This window comes from Aspergillus melleus (assembly GCF_016097325.1).
Source record: "Aspergillus melleus strain CBS 546.65 chromosome Unknown contig4, whole genome shotgun sequence".
In the NCBI taxonomy this organism is placed as follows: Eukaryota; Fungi; Ascomycota; class Eurotiomycetes; order Eurotiales; family Aspergillaceae; genus Aspergillus; species Aspergillus melleus.
This window is the reverse complement of record NW_025763373.1, coordinates 69,919-87,732: the sequence shown is the minus strand read 5'-3', so window position 1 is coordinate 87,732 and position 17,814 is coordinate 69,919. Positions and strand designations below refer to the sequence as shown.

At 39.4% G+C, this 17,814-nt stretch overlaps 2 protein-coding genes across 2 annotated transcripts; both read right to left on the bottom strand.

The window, feature by feature from the left end:
• Nucleotides 1-62: 62 nt before the first annotated feature.
• LDX57_006947 (uncharacterized protein) lies at nt 63-508 on the bottom strand (the record flags this gene model as incomplete). Its single annotated transcript, XM_046088668.1, has 1 exon — nt 63-508. The coding sequence occupies exon 1, from the start codon at nt 402-404 to the stop codon at nt 63-65; it is 342 nt and encodes a 113-aa protein (XP_045944638.1). The 5' UTR covers nt 405-508.
• Nucleotides 509-15,033: 14,525 nt separating this feature from the next.
• Nucleotides 15,034-16,793, bottom strand: cpdS (putative serine carboxypeptidase (CpdS); the record flags this gene model as incomplete). The annotated part of the gene is made up of 5 exons (XM_046088667.1): nt 15,034-15,131; nt 15,186-15,911; nt 15,966-16,386; nt 16,451-16,596; nt 16,652-16,793. 5 exons carry the CDS (start codon nt 16,791-16,793, stop codon nt 15,034-15,036), a joined length of 1,533 nt encoding a protein of 510 aa, XP_045944637.1.
• Between the last annotated feature and the right edge of the window lie 1,021 nt (nt 16,794-17,814).

Here is a 17,814-nt window from a genome sequence, read left to right as displayed (position 1 = left end):
TTTTGGAGATTACTACTGTTTAAGGACTAGTTGGTAGTGTACTCCGGTGTATATGGTAGTACCTACGAGGGATTCCCCACTACGCGAATACCTGCCCCCCTTACTTCCGATATTGGACTTGTCAGTGGGAGTCGGACGACCCTGATCGAGTTGCAGTCACCGACAATATTCTGTGGCCTGAACAAACACATGGGACTCGGTTTGGCCTCGGGCTTGACGGCCTTCGGTCGTCGCGACGTAACCTTTCCGGGCGGGAGCCACTTCAACCTGCGAGGCTCCTTCTTGCCGTATCCGGGGCAGGGGATGCCCGCCGTGGCGCATCGCTTGCACTGGGGACGAGCAAAGTCGCAGACCAGAGGTCGTCGAAGGCACTCCCAGCAGTGTTGCTTGCGAGGCTCGGTCATACTGGTGTCGCTAGAGCGAGAGGTGTGCTGCAGGATGTGTGCCAGGAGTGCTCACTGCTCAGATGAAAGGGACGTTCCTCTCCGTATGAGCGAGCGCATGTGGAACCCTGGCATATACCCTAATCCCATTGAATCAGATGGTTATCGGTTCCCCAAACTGCGCGATGTTCCTGGGCAAGAGACCTCTACGCAAGCTGTATCTCCATCACCAGAACATATGGGCTTTGGGTTCGGGCGTCATGCTTGTCCAGGTCGGTTTTACGCCATCAAGGAGGTCAAGTTTGCATTGTGCCATATCTTGTTGAAACACGAATTTAAGTTGCCTGATGGGTCGGTGTCCCATATAAGGAGGATCAGTATCACATTAAACTCGGACCCGACCACGAAATTCAAGATTAGACGGCGACAAGAGGAAAGTGTTCTCTGATTGTGAGGCATATTCAGAGTGGCCGTTTGGGGGCTTAGGGGCTTTCCATCTGACTAGTACAAAAATCGTGCGGTTCCTTAGGTTCATTGGTATCCCGAATGAGGAAGATATGCAAGGCGCTCATTCCCTTCGATATGTATATGGTCGTCCGTCCTCTGTTGTCGCAATGCATCGTTCAGTTTTCGGATACACAAACTGATGACGAGCTCGTGCTAAAAATAGAATAGAAAGTTATAACCATGCCCCTAAAGAAGTATCTGTACGTGGCATTCAGATAGTGGGAGATTGAGTCGATTTGTTGATTCCTAGTGTGGTGGTCTGTTCGTAGTACACTTTGAATCGATATATCATATCACATTAGATGATATGGTGAGGTAGGTAGAGCATGTCCGGGGGACTAGTAATATCTACCGCAGGAGTTTCTATCGTATGAACAATGTCCTAAGGCTGGTGAGAAGTTCTTGATAGAGGGATGGGATCCTATCGATCCCCTGGTCATATGAGATAATTTATTTTGCGCGTTGTCACTGGCTCCTATCCCAAACTTTCTTGGAAATTAACAGTAAAATGGCTATATATTCAGTTGTTACCGTACCTGATCACCTGACGAACATCCCCACCTGACGAACGTCTTTTCCCATACAAAATAACTCGAAATGCTTATCTTTAAAGAGCTACAGTTCAACCAAAAAAAGAGATATTACATTTATATTTTATATTCAGATAAAGAGGAATATTTTATTTACTTTATATATTAAAACTTTAGTCTTTATAAGAAGTTTTATATATTTTTATTTAAGTTAAAATATAGCTTTTTTAGAAATACATTAAAGGACTAAATTAATTATAATATATTAATAAAATTGATAATAATTATTGTTTAATATTACCTTATCCTTAAATTTAGATATTATCTTAAAAAAAATTCAGAAAGGTATTAAAAAGGTATTAAATTACGATAAAATTAAAAAAATAAATATAAAAAATTAAAAAATTAATAATTTATATAAATTTAAATCTATAATAGAAACTTAAATATTAACTAAAGTATTTATAATATAAATACTATAATTATAGTATAAAAATTATATTATATCTTCTTTATTAGTTATATATATTTAAAAAAGAATTAAATATTTTATAATACTTTTAATTAAATTAAATCAACATATTAATAGATTTAAAAATAAAATAAAAATATAAAGAATTCAAACTTATAATTCTTAATATCTTCTTTTTAAATAAACTTTAGAATAGTATTTATTTATTTTATTATTTTAAAAATACAATTTAAAATACCCACTAGTAATATATAGATAAAATTATAATTAATTAGTAATTTTTATTTTTTTAAGTTTAAATAAATATAATAGAAATAAAATTTATTCTTTATCATTTTTAAACTTTTAAAAATAATTATTATAAGACAGTATTTAAAACTTTAAAAATAAAGATAGCTTTTAAAAAAAAAGCATAAAAAAAGGTAAAAATATTATTAAATCTAAAAGATTTTTAATATTTTTTTGAATAGTATATAAAAGAAATATATAAACCTTAAAGCTAGTATTTTATTTAATATTATTAATCATGAATTATAGTAGAATTCGGGTCCTTAAATATAATTATTGAAGTTTAATTGATCAAAAAAAACAGCCTTTAAATAGAGGATTAGAAAAAAACTTTTCTTTATCTAATATTATTTTCTATTTAGCTTTATAATAATATATTTTTTATATAAATATCTACTAATACTATAATATTATAATATAAAAATTATAAATTTTGATTATTTAAAAACGTTGCTTTTATATATGTACTTATAAAGCTATGTTTATATATTTTTTATTATAAATATATAGAACTATCCTTATAAATTCCCCCTATAAGATATATTTTAAATATTCCTTATTTTGGTTGAACTGTAGCTCTTTAAAGATGAGAATTTTGAGTTATTTTGTATGGGAAAATACGTTCGTCAGGTGGGGATGTTCGTCAGGTGTAGACCTCTTCAACTCCCACGGGACCGGTCCCATGGGACTAGTCCCACGGGACTATATGGGAGTGCATTGGGACCAAAGGTTAGTCCCACCAGTGGGACTAAGACCCCTATGGGACTCCCATGGGACTAATGGGAATTCCCATGGGACTGATTTATAAGCAAAATCGTCTTGCTCGAGACTTGCATAATTTATATAGTTTTTGGCTGTATTTTTCTGTATCTGGATTACAGTTACATTGTCTACAAGAAATATTCCATAATTAAGAAAAATAGCAGAGTCAATATATTCATTAAAAGTATTTACAAGCCCAGTATCTAGGTATAATAAGCAAAGACGTCATCCTCTCGTCTTGGACGCTTTGCTCTACCAGACACCCGTATCTGAGTATTACTTTCAGGTAGAGGTCGATTATCATCATCAAATTCTGCTTCATGTGTATCCTCCTCGCTCCTATCAACGATAGACTGTCGTCTTTTCCCAAGTGCGCGTTGACTCGGCGGTTGTATATGTATCTCAATAGATGGTTCACGCCAATTCAAGAGTGATTCATCCTCTTCATCATCACTGATTGGATTAGGTGTATATTGAGGAAGATCAGCTTCCCTTCGTTCATCTGTCTCTTGTCTCTCTTTAGATGTGAGAGCTGGATCCTCTAGAGTATCCTTTTCACTGCTAATATCGAATGTTGAGATACAACGAAACATCATAATATCTTGAATTGTGGCAGCATTTAGTGACCTTCGGCGATAATGACAGATATCTCGAGCTGAATTGAATAGACGCTCAACGCCCGCATCTGTTGCAGGAATAGAAAAAATATTTCGTGCGACTCTTGCAAGTGTTGGAAACTCGCGTTCATGTTCTTTCCAGAAGGTTAGGGGTGCAATTTTCTTTAGATCTAAATATAGATATTAGCAATAATAAAAATAAGAAGATATCTTATCACTTACTAGTTCCAAGATATTCCGTTAATTCATCATTAAAATGTGTCTTCTTTTGGTTAGAAGTTTCAGCTGTATCCTTGTCAAAAAGATCTTCAAGACCACCTGTGTTTGATTGTTGCAGAAGCTGTGTCGGACGCTGCGCTTCAGGATAGTGTTGCTGATAAGGTTCTATGAATGTTTGAAGGTATTCTCTATATTTTTGACGCGACTCAGGATCATTATCATACTCCCTGCCTGAGAAGAACTTCAATTTATGCTGGGGCGCAAGGATTGTATCAATTGCATAAAGATTATCATGAATTTCCTCGGTTTTGTTGTAATAGAGCCTCAGCTTCTCCTGACCTGCGTTAAGAGCATGAAGCATTGCTTGTTTCCAAGGTACTTTTTTCTTTTTTAGTCGCCGTATTGACCCCTCGAGATAATCAAAAAGCTAATTATAGACTCGGAAGATATTGTGAACAGTAATCTCCTTTGTCTGTGAGAGACCAGTTGTAAACTTGTAGAAAGACTGTGTAATACAAAGAAGATATTCAATCTGTTGTTACTCCTCTATATTGAACTTGAATTGAGACTGTACATGTAGCTCGCAGTATTGATTGAAAGTTGATGAAAGACGCTTTGCGCGACGGAACATAAGAAATGTAGAGTTTCATCGAGTTCTAACATCTTGAAAAAAAGTAAGCTTTGGCTTATCTATTTGAAGACTTAAGAAAGCCTCTCTTCGTTGTGGATTAGCATTAACAAATGCTGCGAATCCACGGATCTAGGCAATTTATTAGTAGACTATTAAGGAATATACTGAGAGGAACTTACCTTTGCAAGAATATAAATAATTCCCTGCTCGCGTTGACTAGTGTGGAGGGACTGTGCTTGTGAATCTGACCACACTCTATCTGGGTTATCATTCTTTGGATTGGCTTTGATCTGGCCAAGAAGTTCACGTAGACTTAGCTGAATCACATGAGCTAAGCATGGGATTCGGACAATAATAGCCTGGTTAGGAAGTTCAAGGGACTGAATTGATTCTTGGATACTTTTAATCAAGGTATTATTGTTTGATGCATTATCCGTCGTAACTGCTAGCACTCGGTTGGTGATATTATATTTTTGGAGCATCTCTAGGAGAACATTGCTCAAATTGACCCCAGAGTGTGTTCCGTAGAGCGGTTCAAAGCCAAGTAAAATCTCACGATATCTCCAATCCTTATCAATAAAATAACCAGTGATTGCCATAAAGGCTTGTTGAAATGGGGAAGTCCAACAGTCAAGAGCAATTGAGAGCTTTGCTTTTAGCGGAAGATCTTGAAGAATTTTTTGCTGGTCATCTTTAACTATCGACTGGAGGTGACGACGAGCAGTCAATGGAGTGAGGAGCGTAGGCCTTGATGGGGCTAGTTGAGCCATTTCAATAAGTTCCGCAAAGTCCTTATGGGCTAGGAACTGGAATGGAAGCGATGATCGAGCAATTAAGGTAACTTGCTTACGTGCCCATTGGTCCTGGGTAAAAACCTTCTTAGGCCGCTGCGGACTAAGATGTGCCTATTTTCCAGAGGAGCTTAGTATATAAGTCTTAACACATTAAATAGAATAAAAATACCATAGAATCAAGTGATTGTTGAATATCTTGCTGCTTCAACCGATCACCAGCAATCCTCTGACATGAATTTGATCCAAGATGGCGTTTCATAGAATTTGTTCCATCTCCTTTATCATGTGGATGGGGAAGGACTTTTCCACATCTTTGACACATAACCTTTGTTTCACCAGTAAGCTGATGGGCTACTTGGTCAAAATAGCTCCATACATCTGAAGTATGCTTCGCATTCCAGTGAACTCTTTTATCTTTCCCTTCCACAGTTGCATATTGTGTTTGCAGCCACCAAGAGATAAATTGTTCCTTTGACATGGCTTCATAAAGTATATAAACCTTTTTTCGATCGGGACTAACGCGTCGGAGGATATCAGGGCCTGATATTGGCTGAAGAAATTCAGATGGCGGAGCTGAAGTATTTATTGTTGTTGCTTGACTATAGTTGAGATCAGATGTAAAGGGTTGTAGAGGATCTGATGGAATATATGAAAGACTGTCAAGATGATCCTTGTAGTAATTTGAGGGGCCAGTGTCAGAGGATTGGCTAAATTGATCCATGATATCAAGTTATGCGATAAAAAGAGAGTGTAGAGAACTTACATTCAACTTTTACAACGCGTGATAATCTTTTCAGGCCATGAATTAGGCCCGTTTAGTAAATAATAAGCAAAAGTTGATATATCATAAAAGAAGAGAGGGGCCTCTACAAGCTCAGCGCTGATTGGATAATTCTCTTTAGTCCCATGGGGAATCCCCATTAGTCCCAGTACAATCCCCATCAGTCCCGGTACAATCCCCATGGGACTAATGGCCAATTCCCAATCCATGATTTTTGGGGGTCTTCGCCGCCCCCCGCTGATTTTACATGGAAGTTTTTCATCCACTATAACTTTTATATAGAGATTTATCTCTCCCACATTGAATAAAAGCGCCTAAAAGAAGACTATTTCAAGAATAGAGAATAAATACTCAACTTTAGTACTAAAAATATAAGGATTATTATCAAGATCAAGATATCATTATAGTTTAAGAGATTCTGGTATACACAGCTGTACTTACTCTGTAAGAAATATATATATTTACCTAAGTACTCAGTGTAATTTACATCTTTTAGTCCTCAACCACCTAAAAACATATTAAATTCTTATAAATCACGTAGAACTAGGCTGCGGCAAATCCGCTCCGTTGGATGTCAAAGTCATATCCGCATCCGCAGATTGCGGATGTTGGATACCACTTCAACATCCGCATCCAACTGTTGGATATCCACGGACATCCAACGGATGTCCGCGAAATCCAATTATTATCCGCACTAGCATAAATTTCGCTAATTTAACTTATTTTAGCACTTCATGTGATCCTAATACAGCTGACCAAGCAATCGTTTTCCCGTCAGATTACAGATGTATCGGTATGTCATGGTTATTTGTGGTAGAATTACCATCTTATGTGATCAACCAGTGGAAATAATATGAAATATAAATAAATTCAAGAAGAGATTATATTCTCTTAGCTATATGTGATATTTTAACTCCCAAACGATATACTGGGTGGTTGTATTTTTGATTTATCGGTGTGATGATTGTTGTTATTTTGGTTGCTATGAAAAATGTATATTTTGGTGAGTGAACATTAGTGAAGATTCTATGGAAGAAGATCATAAAAAGACATTACGCCAAATTTACTATAATCAAACTAAATATTCCTAGATATAGAATCTTTAGAGCTTAAAGAATTAGGAAATGCAATTTTATTAGTAGATTACAATATAAAAATATAGTGAGAACATGGTATATTTATTGAAATTGTTGGACTTGGTGATTTTGAATTTGCTCAAATGTGGATAATAGTTGGATATCCGCGGATATCCAACAGATATCCAACAAATATCCAACAGATATCCAACAGATATCCAACAGACATCCAACAGACATCCAACAAATATCGGCATAGGAACGTAATAAATCTTCTAATCCAATCAGAGGCCTAGATAGAATATCTTGCTCGACTATCTTATTGGTCATTATCTATACTCAAATGGGGAATGTGATATATCAATATTTTATATTCTAGTCGCATTCAGATCACGATCGCGCAAGCTACATCTAATAGTTGAACATCCCCCAGATCTTTTTACCCTGGTCATTTCAATAAGTATTCGAATTCTGCCTTTTCTATTTCTCCAGTTATACTCTATATCTTACTTCCTCCCTTACCTTATCACTATGCCTCGATTCCAATACTCAGAAAATCAATATCCAGTATCTCAACATGCTGAGTCTTTTCTTGATCCAGATATCCTACAATCAGATGACTTCCTTGACTTTTCAAGTCAAGCAGGTCAAACTATAACTTCCTTTTCTGAACACTCTCTCTCATCTATACGATCTCGTTTTACTGTTCGTGCCCCAGAATCACTTCATCGTGTCGACAAGCATCTCCAAAAGCATTGGATCCTCTTTAACAACAATCTAATTGATCCTAATATGGAGAGCTTCCGGAAGAGTTTTGTTGAATAATGACTAAAGACAGAATTTAGTGAAAAAGAAGACTTACAGAAGTCAATTCAATGGCAAAATAAACAAAAGACATCTAATATTTGGGATTGCTTTGATCAAGTCGCACATGAAAAGACTGGTGAGCCTAAGATAATATGTAAGCGCTGCCAAACTGTTCTTGTTTATCCAAGTCATCGTCGGACAGAGACATCTCCAATGAAGATACATTTGAAAAGCATTATATATGCGAAGCCTTCGGACTCAAAGAAACAGAGCATTGATCAACTTTTACAGAATATGATTTGTCTTTTTCTCTGATTTAAGTTCTCTAAACTAATAAACCTTACTTTTACTTCACATATCGTTAGCCGCATGCGCAGATATCTTCTTCATTCGATCAGTCGATCTTTCAACAAAAGATTCTTGAATTCATAACTACTGCCCGGCTTCCATTTCGGATCATTGAATATGCTAGTTTCCGAAGTCTTTTTAATTATTTTCAAATCGCGGAATCAAAACTCAATATTCTCTCTGCCCGGACAATACAACGATTTCTTAATACATCAGTGAAAGTCCAGCAACGAGAGATACTCAATAAATTGCTAAATGAATGCCGAATTTCAATTGCGTTTAATTGCTGAACGTTTCCATTTAAACAAGCATTTATGGCAATCACTGAGTATTTCATTGATCAAGATTGGAACTATCATAAAGTATTACTTGGGTTTGAGCATCTTCACGGATCACATATTGACAGTAATCTAAGTAATACTGTTATTCAAATTCTACAATACCACAGAATTGCCGACCGAGTGTTATCAATCACAACTGATAATACTACAAACAACAATATCATGATGAATGATATCTAAAAAACAGTCCAGTCCCTTCTCCAATGTGATACCTCTGTCTTTCGAATACCCTGTATTGCTCATGTGATTCAGCTTTGTCTACAAGAGCTTCTTGAAAAGCTAAAGACCGTACCCAAAAATAATGAAGCCGAATCAGAGTGATCAAATGAACAAAATTTCAATCTACAGACAAAATGTTCTGCTCGTTCAATCGTAATTACCCTTAAAAAGGTTTCTTTAATTCGATTCCCTTCTAATGAATTTAACTAATCACTATTACAGGTCCGAAAGATTGCTGTATTTATCAATGCAAGCCCACAGCGCCGTGAGACATTCCTAAGATTACAAAAAAAGGAGCCAAAGATTGTTCCAATTCAAGATGTACGCACACGCTGGAACTCAACTTTCTTAATGCTTTCCCGTGCACGGAAGCTTCAATCTTACCTTGATGAGTATTGCACTACAAACCAATATATCCAGTTTAAGCTTAATAATGAGGAATGGCGCCAAATTGAATATCTTCTATTAATTACCAAACCTTTCTTTGACTTTACCAATGTTTTATCAAAAACTAAAAACTGCACAATATACCACATCTTTAGCATCTATAACAGACTCTTTACCCACCTGGAAGAGGCTGAAAAGAAGTTAAGGAATAAACGTGTATACTGGAAGAAAAGCATACTTCAGGCACTTTAACTGGCACAGAAAAAGCTCTTTAAATATTACAATGAAACTGATAATAATACATATGATACAATCTGTGCATTGACAACAATCCTATACCCATCAAAGAAGCTACAATACTTTGATAATGAGGATTGGAAAAATGATGAGGTTGATTTCATGAAGCAGTATCAAGACACATTTCAAAATGAATTTATAGCTTATCAGAAACAAGCTCAGAGAGAAGCTCACCAACCAGATATCTCAAAGAAGATTAATGATATAGAAAATGAAGAACTTGCAATGCTTTGTGATTCACAACAAAGTACACTCTCTACCGACGAATTTGATGGCCAACAAGATGAGATTACACGATATCTATCGAAAGATAAACTACTTATTGATTTAATCTGTTTACTGCATCTAATAAAAAATTAGGGCTCAATAAAGGAAATCCACGTGTTTACTGGAAAGAACATGAACAGGAATTCCCAGTGCTTACCAGAATTGCACGAGATATTCTCTCAATTCCTGCCAGTGAAACAGGAGTAGAGCGTTTATTCAATTGTACTCGTGATATCTGTCATTATCGCCATGGGCAGCTGAAACCAGACACAATCAAGGATCTAATGTTTTATCACTTTTTATCTAAATTTGAGCTGAAACAGGCAGAGGTTGAGATGATTAAGGAATATTTCTTATTTAATAAAGCTGCTATGCTTGATCAGAGCCGTCTATCTCCATCATCACTTGAGTTTATAGAATCGATTAGTGACAGTAAAGAGGAAGGATGTCAAAAAGAATTACAAAAGAAGGATTAACAAAAGATTTCTGATAATAATATAGATGAACTGGCAATCTTTCGCTTCTCAAAGCGGTCGATAAATAGTTTAGATCTGGAAAATAGTGCTCTGTTCGAAGAAACGGCATTCAATGGTACACAGACCCGGACAGGAAGGATTCGGAAGAAGTCATGACTATCAGACGGATTCGAGATAGGCAAGCCATAGTATAACTATATAATATGCTGAATGGAGCAGTTGAAGAGTGAATTAATGCGATATATTATTAGAAATAATATTTGTATCACGAATATGTAATTAATTCAATAATACATAACGCGGGTCATACAGAATATTATCTTGAAATCTGCATAAGATGTGTATGTCGAATCAGATCACGAGACTTGACATATTTGTATTGTTTTCAAATCCGCTGGATATCCGCGGATATTCAACTTTTTGAAGCCTAAATCCGCATCCAATCCGCGCGGATAGTTGGATGTCAGAATCATATCCATATCCGCAATCTGCGGAGCGGATGCGGAGCGGATTTGGATTTTCGCGGATGCTGCCGCAGCCTACGTAGAACGTATATCCTTATAAGAGACGGATCCTATACAGGGAAACTTGGAAAGGTTTTATCCAGATTTTGGATAGGATTTAATATAAATAACATTGTTGACCAGAACAGGTGTGAATAACAGTAATATAAAGTAAGTAGTCAGCGAATTTATCCATACTAATTTGGTTAGTTATGCAAAATTGAGGCCTTGGCGGGGAATTGGGGAATCCCCGTGGGAGTATGCTCCACTCCCATGGGAGGGACTAGAAATGCTCGGTACTCCCACGGGAGTGGAGTGCACTGGGACTTGGGACTAGACTTGACCTAGTCCCATGGGACTTGAAGAGGTCTAGTCAGGTGATCAGGTACGGTATTCGTAGGCCTCGCCAAAACCCGCCCACTGCCCAAACCCGCCCACGAAAACCCAGCCCACGGGTCGGGTTGGGTCTTAGTCAGCAAACCCGTGGGCGGGTTGTCATCTGGGGAACCCAACCCAAGACCCAAATGGGTACCCGCGATTACCCAAAAAAGCAAAAAAGGTTGACTTATCATTTTACATTAAATTATGCAGTAACTTTCAATTATCTAATGGTATCAATTGTGTATCTAGTTATTAATCTACGGCTGAATAGATTTGGAAGAATATGATGGTCTAAAAAAAATTAAGATTGACTAATTACAAAGACTAATAAACCTCATAATCTCGCAGTCTACTTGAAGGTATTGTTAACCAATCAAAAGATCTTTTTTGGCTTCTATCATCCAATTGCGTAATTGAAGACAGAAATAAATTTGTTTCGTTGTATTTAACTATCTCTTCCTCCATACTTCCTTCTTCTTGATCAAGATCGTGAGTCTAACTGTGCATGGAACTCCGGCCAGTCTTTATCAACATACACTCCATTTGATATGACTCTTCTATCTCAAAACTACCCTTGACATTCTCACTCTCTTCAATCTCCTCATCATTGCTAATCAGCGCTGCATTCTTTTCAATTGCTTTCAACGCTTCATCCTCTTCAAATATCTCTTGACTATCACTCTCCAACAGTTTCTTCAGACAGATCAATTGCTGTTTCTTTAATGTGAGCTTTTCTGAGCACATATACATCATCAAATCTTGAATAATCTCTTCATGAAAAGATCTTCGACAATAATGACAAATATCTCATGCACTATTGAAGAGCCTTTTTACACCCATGCTGATGACCGAGACCGAAAGCAAATCTTATGCGAGTCAAGAAAGCACTGGAAACTCGCACTCATGTTCCTTTCAATACAATCACGATGATACAAAAACATTCGTTATTTAAGGTCAGTTAATTGTTCCGATATAATGTGTTAATTGTTTGTATTTTCTCTAAGATATCAGTCCACTTCGTCATATTCTATCCTTTCGTGAAACATCGATGCGTCAGATGGTTCAAGCAGCCGATCAAACTCCGTGTTATGCGAAATGGAAAAGCGCTGCACCGTACGAAATAGTAACTCGAGATTCTGTTACTGATACTGTGTGAAAAATGTTTTCAAATATTCACAGTACCTTTTTGACGTATCTTCGTGGCAAATGGAATACTTTCGATCATCGAAAGCACTCAGCTTATATTGAAGAACGAGTAATGTTCCGATGCCATAGAGAAAACCATGATCGCGATAGATCTTTTCATAATACTCTCTCAGCTTCTATCTAACAACAAGCAACGCGCCATACATGTCTTTCTTCCAGGATGTTGCCTTTTTCTTCAATTTTCGATTCAACCGTTCAATATATTCCAGCAGCTTCCTGTACACAAGAAAGACATTATGGATTGTGACATCTCTGGTCTTCATCAGAGCCATAGTAAACTGAAAGAACAGTTTGATCAAATAAACTAAATAGTCAATTTGTCTCCATTCGACATCAGTAATCTTGAACTGCGAGTATTCATGATCGCTGCAGTATTTGTCAATTATATTCCTTAACCAGCGTGCTCGGCGAAGCATCAAGAACATTAAATTCCAACATGTTTGGACATCATGCAACGAAAAAAGCCGAACATCGTTTGATTGAAAACATAAAAACGCATCTCGCCGTTGTGGACTTGCGTTGACAAAGACCGCAAAGAACCGAATCTAATTTTATCAGTGCTCCCATTATATTGACGAACAAATCATGAACATCTTGGCTCATTTTTGTTAATGTATGAGCCACATTTTCATGATTGACCGAATCCTTCAATCCATTCACTTGGATATCAGATCAAAAAGCTTTATCTCTTTATTCTTAAATATTGCTTTAATATGTTTCAAGAGTTGTTTCAAGCAAAGCTGGATCACATAAACCATATAAAAAACCCGCACTATCGATTCTCTGAAGTTAATTGCGCCAATAGAGATTAGTTTTTCTTGCAATGTTTATATTATAATGTTATTGTTAGTAGCGTTATCTGTAATAACGCTAAAAATACGATTCAGGAGTTTGCGTTCCTCCAATAATTGATGTAAAACATCACTCAGATTGTTGCCTGTGTGAGGACCGTGCAACGGTTCAAAACCAAAGAGCATTTTCCTATAATTCCAATCTTTATCGATGAAATAAACTGTGATTGCCATAAACGCCTGTTGAAATGGACTGGTCCAACAATCCAAAACGAAAGAAACCTTGACATCGTTAGGCAGATCTTGCAACTGTGAGTCCTATTGATAAATAACTGCATTCCGGAGCTGTCTCCGCAGGATCTTCGCTGACGGGAGTTCCAATTCCCCAAAATCAGAATATAGGAGACTAAGCAGCTTCTAAAATACCGGATTCTCCACCGTCTGAAAAGGCAAATGAAGACAGATAATTGTTTTCAAAAGCTGCTCTTCAAATTGGATTGCTGTTACCCTGTGAGCACTGAGTGACTCTCTTGTGAACTGGTTTTGCAACGAATCCGAAATCAGTGATTGATGAAATCTTTTTTTCTTTCCTTTGCGACAAGTATTAGACTTTTTATATCTACTCATGGCGCTTGTCCCATTCCTTTTATACTGCGGATAATCAAACACAGTGAAACAAATCTAACAAATGACTCGAAGACATCCAGAATCAATTTCAGCCACCTGATCAAAATGTTTCCACACATTAGCGTGACGCAATTCGGTGGACCATTTAATCTGAGATTGGCCGTCTTCGTTCAACTTTTGATCGTACTCCGTTTTCTTCCATCATTCAAGGAAGTCTCTCTCTAGATGCGACTCGTACGAAATCCATTTTTTTTTTTACTGAGATCCCACATGTTTGAATGTCGCCGGGGGTCTTCGGGCGATTATATCATAACCCTTGCAAAATCCATTGAAAGATTGCAGTCTATCTTAATATTTATGTAGGTATATTCGCAATATTCAGAGACAAACAGAATGGGCTCATTCTCTTACAGAAGATTGAATGTCCGAATCCAAGAAAACGTTCGAGAACGGCTCAATGGAAAATAGAAAACTGAAAGCCTGATGTATTGATCGCGATGATGAAAAAGAAGATGCCATGCTGAAGGGATAGGCTGTCGATTTTGAAAAAGATTTTTTGCATTTTGAGTGTCTAAATGTGGATTTTGTTCGAATCGCGTCGTGCATTGGATCTATCAATTCCTGAGTCGCGTAAAACCCGCAGGTACCCAAAACCTAACCCAATCCAACCCAACCCAAGAATACGAAATCGAGAGGACACTGAGAAGGCGCAAATCGCCGATTTAATTCATCAAATTTGATATAATAATTCTAAGACAACTCACAAAGATTTGAATTTATAACTTTTTATAACCTTATCAATGTGGCCTCTACTCCCTTAAGATGCAGAAAAAATATAATGAATATAATGATCTTCATGTGAAAGATAATATATATTTTTAAATTAACAGTATACATTGTTTCAATATAACACCCACCCAAAAGCATAACAGAAATAAATTACCAAAATTACGACATGTAACTAATCAGGCTTATCCACGATTTATGCATATTTTTGGGGTTTTTGGGTAACCCGCGGGTACCCGCCAAGCACCCATGGGCGGGTTCATCAAGGTCAAAACCCGCGGTGGGTTGCCCGTGGGCGGGTAAAGAAATTAAAAACCCAACCCAAACCCGCGTTTGGCGAGGTCTAGGTATTCGTTTAGACTTCGCGAACCGATCAGCCGAGGCTGACCGACTCGCCCCTTTTCTCTTAGAATGCTGCCAAAGTGACCGGGCGTCTCTTCTGTATGATGACGAGATCCCCTTTTTGATGGCCATAACGAGGGACAAACTTGCTATCGACTTGCGACATCGACATCGATGATACGTAACCTACTTATGCTACGCCGTATACCCGGTCTGATCCTGCAGACTGTCAATGCGGCCGAGCAAGAATTCCAACTGGCGATACGCCGCGCCGGGGGTATATTGAGGAATTTCTATATTGTTGTTAGCATTTAGGAGGTTAAGCATGAGAAGGAAGGGGGACTCACCATGACCCGCCAGATAGACGGTGCTGAAGGTCAATCCACGCTCCGTGTGTGCCGTTCCTAAGTATCCGGCCCCGGCGTCCCAGATAAACGGCTCGGGCACGTTGCCGTTGGGTAGGTCCGCCAGACCGGCATGGTAAGGCACGTACAGCGGTTCCACGGGAGACTTCTGAAAGCCTTGCGCGCCGTTCCAAGTCATGTTCTGAATCGTCGCAAGGGAGCCATTCAAGAACAAAAGATAGTCGAGCCAGCCGTGGCCGATGATCGTGTTGTTCGTGCGCTCAATGACGCCCGGTAGTGGTCCTAGAGCGCTAGGAAGCGACAGATCGCCGTTAGGGAAGATGGTGCTGCCGCCGCAGACGGAGTAATCAGTATGGGGAACGTGGAGAGCCGCCTGAACGTCGGAGCGGTTGAAGTAGTTGTTGGGGGGTCCGGCCAACGATGGAAACCCCATCTCGTTCCAGAGGTACGGGCAGAAGTCGGTGATGTGGTAGAAGTTGAAGCATGGGTTTACGTCGTACGCCGCGGCCACTATGTCATCCCAAATCGCACAGTCCCCGCGGTAGGGGTCCGGGACCTTCGGAAAGTCCTTGGGAGGCGGATAAGTAAGGGCTTCATCGAGGAATTGGTTGTAACCGCATCGCTCGGCGCGAGAGTTGATATCTTCAACGAAGCTGTCATTCAGCGCGAAGAGGTTGGCATAGTGGTTGAAGTGGCGGACGGCGGGAGCTGGCTAGAGTCAGCCATTCGACTGTAAATATAGAAATTGTTCACGGGGCATACCATATATCATGACTGCATCATCATTGATGGACGGATCGTTTATCTGGATCCCTTTTACATTGTAGTACTTCTCGTCTTCCTCATCCAGCATGGCCGACGCGATATACGGGATATACTGTCCCGCGTAGCTCTCGCCGGTCAAATAGACCTTTCGACCATGCAGACCAAAGGTGTCGGAGAAGTGCTTGAACCAGCTTTTGAACTGGAATGCGACGCCCTCCTCGTTCTGCACCGTCGATGGACCGGGGGAGAATCCGGTGCCGGCCGGTTGGTCCACGTACACCACATTGGTCAGATTGGTCCAGGAATAGGGGTTACGAAGGGGCTTGTAGGTGCCCGACTGCCAGAGAAATGGGCCATTCTCTTGCAACAGACCATCCAAAGAGCTGCATCCGGGGCCGCCGTTTAGCCAGATGGTGATCTACCCCGTCAGCACCCACCGCTTACGGTTCAGAGGACCAGCTGAAGAAAAACACGGGGCATACCTCATCCGTGGCCTTCGGGTTCTGGGAAGGGAAGAACCAGAAGAAAAGACTAGAATTGCCCGAGGGCGTATTGGGAAGGAGGCCGGCGTAAGATTCACCGACATCAAAATCCACTTCGGGGATCCCAGTGCCGTTGACAAGGAATCCTACCTCATATGTGAGACCGGAGCAAGGCAGATTTAGGGAGGTACTCAAACTTACTCTGGGTTTTATTGTTGAGGTGTTTATACTCGACGCCATCGTCAATCGAAAGCGCCCTAGGAGCAAGATTTGCCGGCTGACGAGCCGGTCGAAGGGCCTTGCGATGAGGGCTTTCGAGTCCCCAAGCGTTGGGGGCCAGCATGACCAAAATTGCCGTGAGAAGATACATAATATACGCGAACCTTCTAGATGTTTTTTACGGTCGCTTTCAATCTGTAGAAACCCAACAGTGGCCTTTTTAAGGTCGTCCTATCCTCTGTAGGCCTAGGACTTCCGACGGACGACCGTCGGAGCGCGTAGGAAGCTTGTCTACAACCAAGCCCGTCTGCGAAGCTTGGATGGCCTCATGGCGGACTGATGACGATAATAATTGGCAGGAGAGGCGGAGAAATGGAAAGTCGGAAGGCTTATTCTGCATCGTTGCATCCGCTAGGCTTGCTAGCGTCGCTAGTCGGTTCATCTTACCCTGTTCGGGCTATGGACGAGATTACCGGTGGAGCAGATGGTGTCATTGCCGGTCATCGTAGCATTGAGGGCGAAGTGAAACATGCTAGCTTCGGTTTACTGGAACTTGGGGCCTTTACTTGACTTCTAGCGAGGGCTAGATTGAGATTCATGCTGCTAGTACTCCGAAGAAAAAACATAAAGAACTCCAGTCACTCTGTTAATTCTTCATGTCAGGTTGGATGTATTACATAAGTTGAATTGATCAGCAGCAGTTGAGTACGGTGTAAATAGTAGCATTTCCTGGAAATCCTATTTAATCCCTCGACTCATCCATCACAATATATGCTCCTGATAGCGTACTCTGACCATTTAACGTGAAATCATAGATGCGCACGAACAAACTCCCCGACCCTCCCAAAGTAAGTTATAACTGTAACATAATCAATCAACCACCTTTTCTGCCCCTGGTAAGCCCACCAGGCTTTTATGCGGCTTGGAGGTTAGCTGGTTTGATATCGTGATAACCCCTTAAACAAGTTCGAAAATATCCCAGAATGCAGTTCAATTCATAAGCTCTTTAGAATATTGAGCCACCCCGCCGCCATAAAATAGTGGCTTTCCCGCACTTGCGTAACTGGCTATAGAGGAAGAATAGAACTCTTCATTATAGATTTCGTGAATTTTTGCATTCCATTTCCCCACTGACTCAGCTTTGG